The 14,621-nt window shown below is 35.4% G+C and overlaps 1 protein-coding gene across 1 annotated transcript in view; it reads right to left on the bottom strand.

The window, feature by feature from the left end:
- lmo7a (LIM domain 7a) overlaps positions 1-14,621 on the bottom strand; it is a 60,742-nt gene that overhangs the window by 24,901 nt on the left and 21,220 nt on the right. Inside the window, 7 exon segments of the mRNA XM_048194153.1 lie at positions 279-434; positions 1,286-1,558; positions 1,834-2,124; positions 2,630-2,870; positions 4,275-4,470; positions 5,104-5,217; positions 5,900-5,930. Of these exon segments, the coding sequence (XP_048050110.1) occupies positions 279-434; positions 1,286-1,558; positions 1,834-2,124; positions 2,630-2,870; positions 4,275-4,470; positions 5,104-5,217; positions 5,900-5,930 (1,302 nt within the window).

Genomic DNA, 14,621 nt, shown 5'->3' with positions numbered 1-14,621 from the left:
GTACAGAGCAGAGCAGTGTGAAGATTCAACTTTTTGGATGAACGTCTGAATTAAGTGATGATTGATATTATACTGATAGTATGATCCTTCTCACCATTTCCATTAAGATACAAATGTACTTGCCTGGTGAGATCATTAACATTCACAAAGATGTTTATCAATAAAACACTACTTATTAGTAAGCATCAGTCGATACATTTATTAGAATATGTGGAGAAGCAGATCAGGGGAAGTGAGTAGATGTCCGGTCCTACTGCATATGTGGCTGTGATAAGGACCTGGGAGTGGAAGTGAGGCTGGACTGAGCGAGGCCTTCGGGTGCATGGGAGTGAGAGGAAGGGGGTTCAGACTGAGTGCGAGAAAAAGTAGGTACAGAGAGCCAGGGATTGATGTCACCATCTGATTCTTCAGAGGACGAACCTGACTTCTTGCGACTGGAAAATGTGTGGTGAAAGAGCACAGAGAAAGAAAAGAGAGAAATGTTAGTAACCATCACCAGAGAGAAGACCAGAGAAGGTAACAGAGAAGCCTTAGTGATAAAGTAAATAAGAAAAAAGAAACCTCAGGGTTTACAGTGGCATCAAATGCATTTAAGCCACACTTAAAAATATATTAAATTATGAGCGAAACAGATGTACTGCTCAAAATCAAGACAAAAACTAATACAAAATTTGGACATGTACTGGTTGTCAAATTTTATGAAACAGACCATTTGTTTGCAGATCCCACTTAATTGTATAATATATTATGTTATGTACTTTACTGTACTTTTTCGGAGCCCCTGGATAGCCAAACATGTCAGAGAATTAGAAATTAATATCTGAACACCTGATGGACTGATCAATAGGGCTCAGAATTGAAAACAGGTTCTTAGTCAGATTTCATTAAAATAATACTGTAACTTTTAAAAAAAATCATTTTAATTTCCTAATTATTTTCATGGACAGTTGCCAATTCTACTAAATATGGGACAGCTGATTTATTTTGATATTATTATTGTTTTTTAAAACTGAAACTTTCATAATTTGACAACAGCTTGTAATAATATTGAATGCAGTAAGAATTGTTAAATTCAAAATTATGTTAAAAATAATTGTTAACAGAATCAATAAGGGATCAAAACGAAAATAATTTCCTGTATAATTCCTTCCCCTTCTGCTAATCTGGAATATCAGGCATGTCTTATTTAAATTAGGTATTCCTGAAGTTAGGGATCGAATAATTTATGTTCTTTTCTTAACTTAAGTTATTTTTCTTTTCTTTTTTGCCTCAGTACTGGACAGACCTGAAACCTTGGATCTTCCTGTACCAAGGGCGGCGCTGGGAGCCCAGTTTGATCATCTTCACATGTGCATCCTCCTCAGGTGTCCAGAACTTGGGCAGAAATTTATCAAAAGGCTCTGTGGCAGATGTTTGGGGCATCAGGCCAACTTTACGGGCATAAAGGTCATCTTGAACAGGATCAGCATAGCCAAACTCATCATCCTCTTCTTCAGAGTCATCGTAAATGCAGGCGTCAGGCCTCCTGTAAGTCCTCTGAAGAGGCTGTGACTGACTGCTGCTCAAAAGACAGCCATTTTTGTTACATACCACCAATGATCAATGCACATCAAACCATCCATGGTTAACAAGCACACCAAACCATAAAAAAAAAAAAATCAAACATTGAAAACAAAATGTTGTTTCAAAAAGTCCACGCTATGGATTGAATATCAAGCAAAATAATGACATCACAGCAACTCAAAACCAAACTTCGAAGGTTTCTGAAGAAGACCCAAAGTTAACATTGATAAAATAGCAAACGGATTCGTGTCAATGAAGCCAGTTTCTGACCTGAGATGGGTCAGTGACTGCCGGGGCACATTACTGACAGTCACCTGTGACCTGGAGGTACACGAGACACCAGCTGCCTCCAGCGGGCTCATGGGTAAGGCAAAGTTGGTCGGAGCGACAGGGGATGGGCTGTGAAATCTACGGCTAGCGAGGTCATCTAGAACCACGTCGGGATCCGGACGATCTGCATCTGAATCACTGCTCTCATACTCATAGGCCAAAGACTGGTGGGCAGTTGTCTGGGATTTCAACCCGGTGATAGATGAAGGGTCTGAACCTGCCCTCTCATGACTGGGACGCACCACCAGTGATGGTCACGAAAGCACAGTGAAAATAGTGAAATAGTGAAAGTTCACCACCAAGAAATAGTGGGACAGTCAAACATGGAGAAAGCTTTATATTTACCGTAACATCGCACCCAATAAAGAAGAAATATAATGATAAACATTTCTAGGAAGCAAAGCGAATGTTCAAGGCACAAATTTTGAGATATGTTTTGAGAAAAGTTCACATTCAGGTCTTTTGATGGCAGGTATCAGAGAATAATGTGAGACATTGTTGAGATCTTTTTTTGAAACTCTAGAGGAGACAGATTTACTAGGGTCTTTTTTCTGGAGAAAAATCTGAAAAGCTCTCTTTGAAATTCATTGCTGTTTAGGAGAAACTATTGAGATATTAAGCATTTCATGTATTACATCATAAATCACTGATCAGATGGTCACTTTTCACCAGAGTAGGTGAATATACCATCCAATGAAAACCCCCATTGAATCTCTAGTGTGTAGACTTGCATTACCTAGAAAAAGTGCCGTCATCTTCTGTGAACATAGGGCTAGCCCAGCTTCTTCTGTTGTCCTCATTTCGCTCAGCGCGTTTCTTGCGTAATGGTGCTGGAACATAGCCCGACTGCTTGTCCTTTGTTGGCAGGAACTGATTGAACGGAGTGGTGGTCTTAGGGGTTAAGACCAACGAACGGCGGTATTCCTTAATTTCTGACATCGTGAAGCTCAGATCTGCTTCAGGGTCACTACCACAACCTGGAGGAACAGCACAGAGAGCCAGGAGTGAGAGCGTATAAACACACACATGCACACAAGATTGTTTTTCTTTCCTGGTGGGGACTTTCCATTGACTTTTATTGTTTTTATACTGAGCTAATGATGTTTTCTAACCCATAACCCTAAACCTAACCCTTATAGAATAACCTTTTTGAATTTCGAGTTTTTTTATTGAGACATTATTTAATATTTTTATGAAGCAGTTTTTCTTACAGTAACTGCTGGATGGTCCCCATAGGTGAATTCACGCTTTACTATCCTTGGGGACAAAATACGCACTGCAAAAATGTATTTCTTCAACAGAATTTCGATTTTTCTTATTTTACACACAAATCTCACTAAATTTAAAGCAAGAAAAAAAGTCTCTTTGCCAATAGGGTAAGAAAATATATTTTATAAAATACAATTATTTTACAATTATAAAATATAAAATTTATAAAATTATAAAATGTATACAATACAATATTATTCAAAAGTTTAAGAGCAGTACATTTTTTCCTCAAAGAAATAAATACTTTTTTCACAAAGATGTACTGATAAAAATGTCAGTAAAGAATTTTAACTTGATAGAAAAAATTATATTTCAAATAAAAATCACATTTTTGTTTTCAATTGTGATAAGAAATATTTCTTGAGTAGCAAATCAGCATATTAGAATGATTTCTGAAGGATCATGTGACACTGAAGTAATGGTGCTGAAAATTCAGCTTTGCCATCACAGGAATAAATAACATTTTAACATTTATTATCTCTGAAAATGTCTTAATCATCCTAATATTTGTATTGTTGTAAATATTTTACATGGAAAGAAGTTTTTTTAACACATACTTCTATGTAGTAAACATGGCAGTGGGAAGCGACTGACTCATTGGCAGGTCAGTGGGGAATAAGAAAAAATGTCTCACCGGGGTGAACGTGTAGACTGTCCAGAACACTAATTATATAAGCAGCTAATTACATCAGCACCTTCCTCATGAGCTGCAATTGAGCCCCTGGGAGCACGACTTTGTAGAAAATAGTATAAACTGATGGGAGTTTGCACTTTCCATCAAAACAGTATCTGCTGACAGACACTGTCACAGACTTCAAAATATTGCTCATGCCAAAAGCCTTAAACGGTATATTTCGCATACCACTAGAGGGCACCAGGCATTTGTTTTGACAAGCAAGAGTTAATTAATAAACTACATTTAAGCCAAAGCTATCTGTGGTCAGATCTTTAAACTTATTTTTGCATATTTTTTTTGCACTGGTGGGAATTGTTTTGTTTAAAAATACACAAAATGAGATATCCAACTCCACTTTTCATACAACTACTCATCTCTGACTCTCAAAGTCAAGCTAGAACACGCAAGAGTGACTTCAGAGATTGAAGAGTCTTACCCTCGCTGCTTCCTTTGAGTGTAGCGTCTGAGGATGTGCTGTAAGTTCTGGAGCCCAGCGAGTCGAGACTGTCTAGAGAGTCTTCTCTTCTGTGTCCGGCTCGTAGTGGGAAGAGCTCTTCTTTCCTTGAGTACCAGCTATCTCTACGAGTGCTGTTTTGTGCACTGCCCCGCAGTGATGTGCAATCCTCTAGTGCCTGTCGAGCACAAGGGTGTGAGTGTGAGGGAGACAGGCCGACACACAGCATGCACAAGGGAAAAACACAAACAACAAACACAGCACACAGCCTCCATCAGTGCATAAACACAGTCTTGCTCATGAAAATCCAGTCTCTTCCATTGGAAGTCATGCCATTGAAGTCAATCGGGTACAATGAAGTGTTCAAACTCATATTTTGGTAACGGTGTATGCTTAACACAAACATTTGCACTGCTGATTCTGACTACAATAACTGAAATGTGCAGTTTTAAACTAGTTTTATGACAAAAATGTTGATGTCACTTAAAAGGATACAATAAGCATGGCCAAATTCCATTCAAATTATTTTGTGGCATGTGTGTTGTTGTTTTTTTACAATATGTAACAGTATCAAAGCAATCAGATTAATGAAATGCTATTGGCTGACTATGTCCCATAATATTTTGTTACAGTTACACCATGAGACTAGTATGCTGCATTCTTAGCTAGATATTTTAAATGCCAAAATGGATGTAAAATGAGAATTACTGCACATGGTCAGCTAGACTAGAAGAATCCACAGTATTCACACACGCCAATATAGAGAAAAATCTAAAAGTAAATACTAAAGTCAAATACTGCATAATCTTACCTTATATAGTGCTGTGCCAAGTAATCCTTCAAAAGCCTTTAGTTTTAGGTAAGGTCCATTGTAAAACGGATCAGCATGTGCCTTTCTGCCCAACCAATATATGGTGATCAGAACCTTTAAGACAAATCAACACAAATGTATTAGTACATATTGCAACAAAGATGCAATTCAATGACAAAAAAAAAGCCACTGTGTCCCTGACTGCATGCTAAGATATCAACAGGAACTAGATCTTATAGAACTAGAACTTATAATTTTTTTTTACATTACTCTAATAGTCATTTTAGTGTATAAAGTTAACAGTTATTTTAAATTGTAATAATATTTCACAATATTACAGTTTTATTGTATCAAGTAAATGCAGGCTTGGTGAGCATAAGAAACTTCTTTCAAAAACATAAAAAAATAAATCAAACTTTATCTATTGTTTTATAACTTGATATCTAACAAACTTATATATGCTTAGATATTTTGTTCAGACATTCACACTTGTGTCCAGATACTCCTTGGGCCACTGCATTTGTTCTCTATGGAGGTCAGGGATGTCTTGATCAGTGTACTCACAGTGTGAGTTTTTAGACAAAGCTTCTTGAAATGTTACATAATGCTACAGCACTACTTTAAGAGATAAACAGACAACCACAAACCGCAGTGTGGGAACTATAAAGTGAGCATTTTATTTGGTACCACAGGAATGAAGCAGAGACTCCTTAAGCTCACAGCATATTTCAAATGAGCAAATTAGGGGAGAAACATGATTTCACACCAACCCAAATAATTCAGCATTAGCACTTACATTTTTGAGCCTCCTGCTGCTCTCCTGGCGTCTGTTGGGGAGAAGAGGTGTTTGGTTAATCACTCACAGTCTGGGAAAAGGACAATAAAAGAACAGTGGGCATGTTTTGGGTTTCTGTGTGCCCTAGCGAATGAGCTAGAAGGTGAGAGCACAATCCCATCAGGCCAGCTCCCAGCAGCTCTATACAAAAGGATACACACTGAAAAAACACATTCACGCAAACACACTGACAAACATGGCGACATAGGGACGGCTGACAGCAGATATAAAGACCTGATAAACAACCCTACTAACAGTAGCTTTTTATAAATGCAACAAGTAATATAAACAGAAAAAAAAAATTAAGATACAGTATATGTACTGTGTGTATGTTCTACTTTTGTGTCAACTTCTTGTCCTTGACTGGTTATTTATGAGCACTGTCACCTAAGGTTGAGACCATATAGAATCACTATAAAAATACCACATTCATCGATGTAAAACGTCTATAGCATTTGAACTTAAGATTTCTGACATCCTTTTGTTGTATGTAAAGTGAGCGTGAGGTACTGTATTTCTTCCTCTGATGTTTGGACCAAAACATTTTTATAATAGTTGAGCCATTACTAATCTAAATAGGGCACTGGATAAATATGTACTACAATATAATGAAATAGTAGTTTATTAATAAGATATATTAAATTATTATGTATATATGCAGGAAATTACGATATCAACAACAACAACAACAATCATCATCATCATTTTTACTATTATTATACGTTATCACACGTCATACGTCTGAATAAGTTTGCAAAACTCAAAAAATGTGAGGCAATCAGTTAAGAAAGTTAAAAAGTTAAGAAATTCAAAGTTTAGGCCTACGTAAGCAGAACTGGCAGATTTTTATTTTGTACTCATACATTTTAATTGTTCTTAACTTGAAATGTTTAAGTACATTAATTCATACATTTAACTTCAAATTATCATGTAACCTCAATGTAAACATTTTTATTAATGTTAATAGCTAGCTATAACAAGCCAATTCAGAAAACGCTAACTTGCTAACATGTTAGCAATATCATGGTATAACCTTTACTGAATGAATAAGGCAATATAAAGCATTTATAACATACTTGTTCTCAAACCAAGCAGCATGCACCACTTGTCACCATGATGGTAACTCTCCAAAAACCCACATTAACAGAAACTCTTCTAAATTAGCATAACAAAACATTAATCACTACTAAATCTCCAACTTAACATTAATCTGGCACAAAAAACAAACATTATATAACACTTAATTTTAGCATTTACTCTCCCTTTCAAGTGCCACAGGCAAAGCATGCTGGGAAATCCCAGCCCAGTTTCAGTTAAATTAAAGTAAATAAGTTCATACACCTCAAAACAAAGAAACAGTTTGGTTTACTTAAAATATATCAGTTATGTGAACTTGAAAGAAAAAGAAAGTGCTAAATACTCATAAAAGTTGATTTGACTGAACTAATTTGTTTAATTTAAGTTTGTCCTACTCAAACCAATTAATTATTTTGAGCATTAGGGTTTACAGTGTATGGAGAAAGATGCTTTTTGTGTCCAGAGTGCATATTTACAGCATGTACCAGCAGGTGCAAATAGGGCCATGCTAACTAGCCAAACTTTGACTCCTTGGTCTTGCCTGCAACTTTTATGCCTTAACAGAAAATAACAACATTCTTGTTTCAGTTATAATGATTCAATGTATGTGCCCTACATGACTGTTTCACAGAGCTCATTGCCACAGTCTTATTTTTACTCTCATTATTACATGACACAATTTAATGATTTACATATTAACATGTTAATGGGCATGTCATTTGGCACTCATCTACAATGTCCCATTTTCTAGAGATATAGGTAATACAACCGTACAGGAGCTCAGGCCCGGACCGTACATTTTAGTATTTGGAGCGCCCAGCAGAGTATTTAAAGTCACCATGAAATAAAAATGGCCATTCTTATTTTTTAATGGAATATTGCAGTGTTTATTATAAATGGTTTGTCCTTGCACATCTTTTTTTTTTTTTTTTAATTCATGTACCCAAATAATTTTTAACAATCTAACAATCCAATCAATCCCCAATGGACTTTAGTGACACTGGTGCAGTTGGAAGCACCTGCACTGTATAAAATACTGACAGTTTCTAATGGCACAACACCTTCAGAGTGAATACAAATACATTTTAGCTGTGGCAGCCATGATGCAAGATTTATGACTACAAAGTTCAACAGCTGAGAGGTTGAAGAGTGATTATGCTAGTCAGCGACCTCTGTTTTTCAAGCTGGTGAACCTGTATGACATGTTCAACTAGCTGAATGAAGGCGTTCCCTGCTCACAAATAACAATTTATTGCTCCAATAAAAGTCGTAAGAGGAAAAAAAGTCTGTGTCTGCCATCAGAACAAAGTTCACATTTATAAAGCTGCTTGAAAAAAAAAAGTCAAGAACATTCTGATGCCTGTTACCTAATGATAATTTATGAGTCCTGAAAAGCAAAAGGACTCTTTGTTGCGGTGAGAAAAGATGGAAGGAATCTATTTTATTTTGGGAACCTCAAGGGTGTATTTTCGTTTCATGTGATCAGCTGTTCACTCACATGAATATGAGGCATTTATTTATCAGCAAATCCTTAAAAAAAAACAAAAAAAACAAAAAAATTATGTAGAATGTCCTGATCTTGAAAGGGAAAGCTAAATCAGCAAAATCAACATTTATGATCCAATCTGATTAAAGAGAAAGTTCAGCAAAAATTTATTCACTGCCATGCTGTCTTAAACCCGCACATGACTTCCTTCTGAGGAATTTTGAAAAAATGTTGAAAACTGGCCCTTTTTTCTTTGCAATTACAATGAATAGGGGCTTAAACTTTCAAACATCAAAAAGGATGCAAAAACACCATAAAAAATAAAATTGTCATAAAAGTAGTCAGTAACATATAAATTTTGTTTTTGTTCCTCACAAAAAGCTATAATATGCCTTGCAAGACATGCAGTAAAGCACATGAGTAGTACAGACCACTTTTCTAATACTTTTATGGTGTTTTTTTAATCATTTTGGAGCTTGACAGCCCCTGTCCTCATTCGTTATATTAAAAAGAGTGGCCAGAATAATTATAAAATAAAAATTCACTATTGTGTTCCAGATGAGTAATAAATATTGATGGGATTTTCATTTTTGGATGAACTATCCCTTTAAATTGTTAACACTGGGTTATGTTAAAAAAAAAGAAGCACATTTATGTTTAACTGCCACTCTTGCCACTCTTAATTCTCCATCTTTTAGTAAGAGAACTGTGGCTGGAACATTCCAATTACAACAGCTCATTTTTCTACTCAAAACACTGTCAGACATAATCAGAGCACAAATGCTTTTCAATGGGGTCTTTATTCACACATCAGGCTTTTAATGCTTTGAACTAATGTGTCTAAATAAGTACAAGACTGCGTTAAATTGCTCATAATCACCCGTCTGTTCCCAAGGCAAAAAAATATTGTTTACGCTGTTACATTCACACAAAAGGCGACATCAAACTGCTGCGTTTTTTTATATTTATGTGTAATGAACTCAGAAACTAAGTTACATTCCCAAAAGCTGTATTCTGACCGCTTCAGGGCCTAAAGAGCAAGTCAATGTCATAAATAAGTACTGTACCAGTCCGTGGGAAAGTCACAATGACATTTAGGATGTGTCTCTCTAGAAACCAAACCATTTCTGTATGTGTGATTATTGTGTTGGAACATTTCAAAGTAAAACACAATGGAAGTTTCTAAAAGGCACTGTGCTGTTTCTCTTCCAAACAATGTCCAAACTACAGAGGCTCATAAAGATGTTGTGAGTGAAAAAGTAGGATAGTCTATAATAGAGATAGAATATCGCCTACACATAATGTAAAATACTTACACATGGACACAAGTCCAGCCCTCATTTTCACAATATCCACGGCATATTTCTGGAATTTTCAAGTCGTACATCCGTTCTCAATTTCGAAATAATTTGAGTCCATAAAAGGCCTGCCAATCCCTTTTGGGCAATGCAATAAAATGACACAGTGACAATGGACGGGCAGGTTCATGACACATCAACACCCCTCATTTATAAAGTGGGTGTGTGTGCATAGCTGGGATATTAAGACCTCACAGCCCAGTTCAACGGGTAAAGAATGTTCCTGGTTTAATGAACGAATGATACTAATTAGTCATGCCAGCTTGCATCAATTGTTCTTTGTTTTTACTCACAGCTCAATCATACAACATATACATTTCAATGAAGGCATTTGCTGTGATTGATTTAATGTCTCCCAAAAGGCTTATTACATTCTTATCCGATTCACCAGTTATAATCCACAAGTAAACACTGTAAGGAATAATTTTCACTAGTCTGATGAGCGATTGTTGCACAAATGCAGCTCTTGTTTGTCTGCTTATGGCATGGACAATTGAGCAATTCACAATGTACCACTGTCCCTGTCATAGAAACCACTGATGCCATCCAGTACCACACACCATTGAGCAAATGACATATTCATTCTCACACAAAACTTAAATGAAAACATTACATTACAATTCACATCACTGTAGATCTAAAAAAAAAAAGTGGATCTTTTACAATTTAAATATAAACAGTTCACCAATAGTACTTTTTTACTGACCTAAACGGACTTAAAGGGATAGTTCACTCAAAAATGAAAATTATCCCATCATGGGATTTGCAGCAGAAGAGTAACCTCTGACCGGATGCATGATGTAATGACAAACGCTGGTCACAAATTAGAAGTCTAAAATTAGAAATTTTAAAGAGAAATGTCAGAGGATTTTGATATAAGAGAAGAAGAGCTTGAGTTTGTTGCATAGCCCTATTTGTTTGAACCGCGAGAGGCGTCTAAACTTACGATACTCCTTCATCCTGCGTCATACATCGTTTTACGGGTTACGCAAGTTGAATGTATGCGTACGGTCTTCTGCCGGAAGCTAGCTGACTATTTTAGATTATAAAGTTTTAAATATGGATATTTTTCTTACAAAACACATCGCTTTGCTTCAGAAGGCCTTTATTTACCCCCTGGAGCCGTATGGATTATTTGTATGATGGATGGATGCATTTTTTGGGCTTCAAAAGCTGGCCCTCCATTATAAAGCTTGCAGGAGCCAGGATATTTTAAATATATCTCCGATTGTGTTTGTCTGAAAGATGGTCATATACACCTAGGATGGCTTGAGGGTGAGTAAATCATGGGATAATTTTAATTTTTGGGTGAACTATCCCTTTAAACTACCGTTCAAAAGTTTAGGGTCTATAAGAATATTTAATATTTCTGAAAGAAATGTAATTACTCTGATGGCAAAGCTGAATTTTGACCATAATTACTCCAGTCTTCTGTCACAAGATCAATATTATCAATGTTGAAAACAGCTGTGCTGCTTAATATTTTTGTGATATATATTTTTTTCCCAGAATTGTTTGATGAATGTTGAAAGAACAGCATTTATGAAATTTATTGCAACATTATAAATGTCACTTACTGACCCTAAACTTTTGCATGGTAGTGTATTTAAATCTAATAAGAAGGAGTATAACATTCAATTTTCAGTAACCAGCTAAACGTATCCAGCAGCCGACCTCAAAGCACATTTGCTCTAAAAGTGGTTTATGTGTCAATCAGTTCGGTGCTTGGGCATGAGATGATGGCATGAACAACACTGTTACTGCACCACTCTGCCACACTGTATTGTTGCTGTAAAAACAGAGGTACATTTGTGATCATGTTTCTTTTATGATTATTTTGGCTCTCTTATTTGGTCCAATGTGTGGCTCCACGTGTAGTCAATAACTGATGATTTCCCATAATTATTAATATTGTTAGAAATTGAAAAGTGAGGCGTTACCAAGACTCTTAATCAGTTGAAATGCACAACTCTATAAACTACTGGAATGCAGGAAGAGATAAAATTCTTTATCATTAACATTATAGCATGGCAATACGTTCACTGGACGAGACAATAATAAAACACAGAGACAAAGTTCACACAGCTACCTAGATTTCACCACCTACAATGACAACCCTCTGAACTATGATTCGCCACTAGTCATAGTTGTCATATACCAACAAATATCTTGTCCATTCCATGACAAATTTTCAATCCTGCGAATACCAATTTATAAAGAAGATGGATGGCTATCTGTTCGATACATCCTACATTTACTCAGCACTAACAAGCACTAATCTGCTACCAGTACCTGGACAAAACATAAGTCATTTAAATGTTATGTTCATTATTTTATTTCAGCTAGTTGACAAGGCAACATTTCTCATTTAGTTTATGAACTACTTAATGAACTAAAATAACTAAAATTGAAATAAGAAATAATAAAAACTATACAGACATATTAAAAAAAAGAACTAATAAAAAAGACAATAACACAACAGTATACTAAAACTTTGATTAAAATTGAACATTTTTAAAATAAAAACTAGGGATGCACTGATACCGAGACTGGTATCTGTATCGGGCCTGATACTGCGCTTGTGTACTCAAACTTACCAAAATGCACATGTACAGTGTTTGTGTCCAGACAAAGAAACACTGACAACAGAACAAAGACATGGAGATATCAGAGATAAAAGATGTCTATGAACGTATCTAACTAAAAGATTAAAAATGTATCTAACTAAAAGAATATTAAACATAAATTCAATATTTACGTATAGCACAAGCTGATAAGTGAAGCAAGCCAAGTGGATTGATAGAAGCGCAAGCTAGTCGAGCACACATCCATTTCTCACAAACAACGCTGAAACGTTTGCAGTTTCGTTGGATATGTCAATAGCAAAGAAAGTAAAATGACGCACCTATTACTAATGTTACTTGACGGTAAGAGAGAGAGAGGGACAGAGAGACGTGCGCTTGATTGGTGATCGCTCACTCAGCAAACATGCATAAGTTGGATAACAACTAAATCGTATATGTAGCCTAGTTAAAATATGAAATGTATAACGCGGTTCCTTACATTATTACAGAAAACAAACTGTGTAAACTAAATGTATGCTGTAGATGAAATACGATATATATGAAATACAAGCAATAAAATGAACAGTAAACAGAACAGTAACAGAAGCTTGTACAATACATTTTAAGAAGCATAATTAAGCATGGAAATAACTGAAGGTTATTAATTCTATTTGCTAAATGAACTAAGCCAACTAATATGATTCATATTCTTTTGGTTTCTATACCCTTTTTTTTTTTAAATGTTACATTTAAATTATTTAAAAAGAATAAATATTATTTATTCAAATTATTATATTTAAATATTATATTGAAAAATTACAAATGCAATGAAAATACAGGTATCAGTACTCTGTATCAGCGAAAGTATCGGTATCGGACGCATTCTGGAAAGAGTGGTATCAGTGCATCCCTAATAGAAACGTATTATATATAAAATTATCATTAATTTATTAATAAAAATCAATAACAGTATCTCAATTATATTTAAATAACATTGGTACTAAACAAAGGGATGTTGACATATAAGAATAAATATTAAAATGATTAATTATTACTTATTATTTATTTTTTATTTTCTTTTATTATTTATTTTTATTTCTAATTCTTTTTTTACATACATGCAATATCACATGAGCAGGAGTGTGATATGGCTCTATATCTGCAAGGTTGTGTTTGTGTGTTTACATATATATACATATATATATATATATATATATATATATATATATATATATATATATATATATATATATATATATATATATATATATATATATATATATATATATATATATATATATATATATATATATACACACACACACATACATATGTGTATGTGTGTGTGTACAAGTAAAGTAATGTTGATCGTGTTTACTGGCACACATAAACAGGCCATGAAACTGAGCAGCTGTCGTACTGGAAGAGGCTGCCCGTGGGACAGATGACCTGGAGTTGTTTCCCTCTCTGAGACACTTGCTTTTCATGGACTGATGAGTAATAATGAATGCAGACCTTGCTTATCTCAAGCCTGCCGGCAATAGGCTGCAATATCTGCTCACGTTGCCTTCTGTGTGATGGTGAACAGCCGCCATCAAACTTCACAAGGGCTATAAACCACAGATCAGTGTGGGAGATCTGAAAACTTTAATGTGGCGTGCAAACTCTGCCCTCACATTGCAGATGCTTTACTGCCATGTATCATTTACTGCTCGTATATATCGCTTCAGAACAGAAAAAATGCATGGCATTTGCTAGAATGATTTGGCAAGTGTCGGGTGTAAAAACCTTAAAAGTGTTGTGTCTGTGTTGGACAGTGCTGACTGGGTGTAGTCTAATTCTTGACCAGCTTACAGTTATTATATGCAAATTGCATGGTCTACACAAACCTGGAACAGAAAATACAAGCCAAAACGTTAGCCTTCTTGTTGTGCTCTTGATGTAAACACAAACATGTTTCTGAAGGATGTAAAGTTACACCAGGAGTACGAAGGAGAAAACAAGCTAAAAAAAGAAACAGTCAGGAATCATATCACTGCTGCACTCCATCTAGTGTCAAAAAGTGACCTTTCAATTCTAAAATTAGGAACCCTGGAACTCTTCCGACAAATTCCTGACAGTGGACGCAGATAAACCCTCACTTCATGCCACACACCCTCAGACATATACAAGTGGAGTGAGTGATTATAATTATAGCC

This window comes from Megalobrama amblycephala, linkage group LG6 (assembly GCF_018812025.1).
Source record: "Megalobrama amblycephala isolate DHTTF-2021 linkage group LG6, ASM1881202v1, whole genome shotgun sequence".
Taxonomy (NCBI): domain Eukaryota; kingdom Metazoa; phylum Chordata; class Actinopteri; order Cypriniformes; family Xenocyprididae; genus Megalobrama; species Megalobrama amblycephala.
The sequence above is the reverse complement of the archived record's forward strand: the minus strand, read 5'-3'. Positions and strand labels throughout refer to the sequence as shown.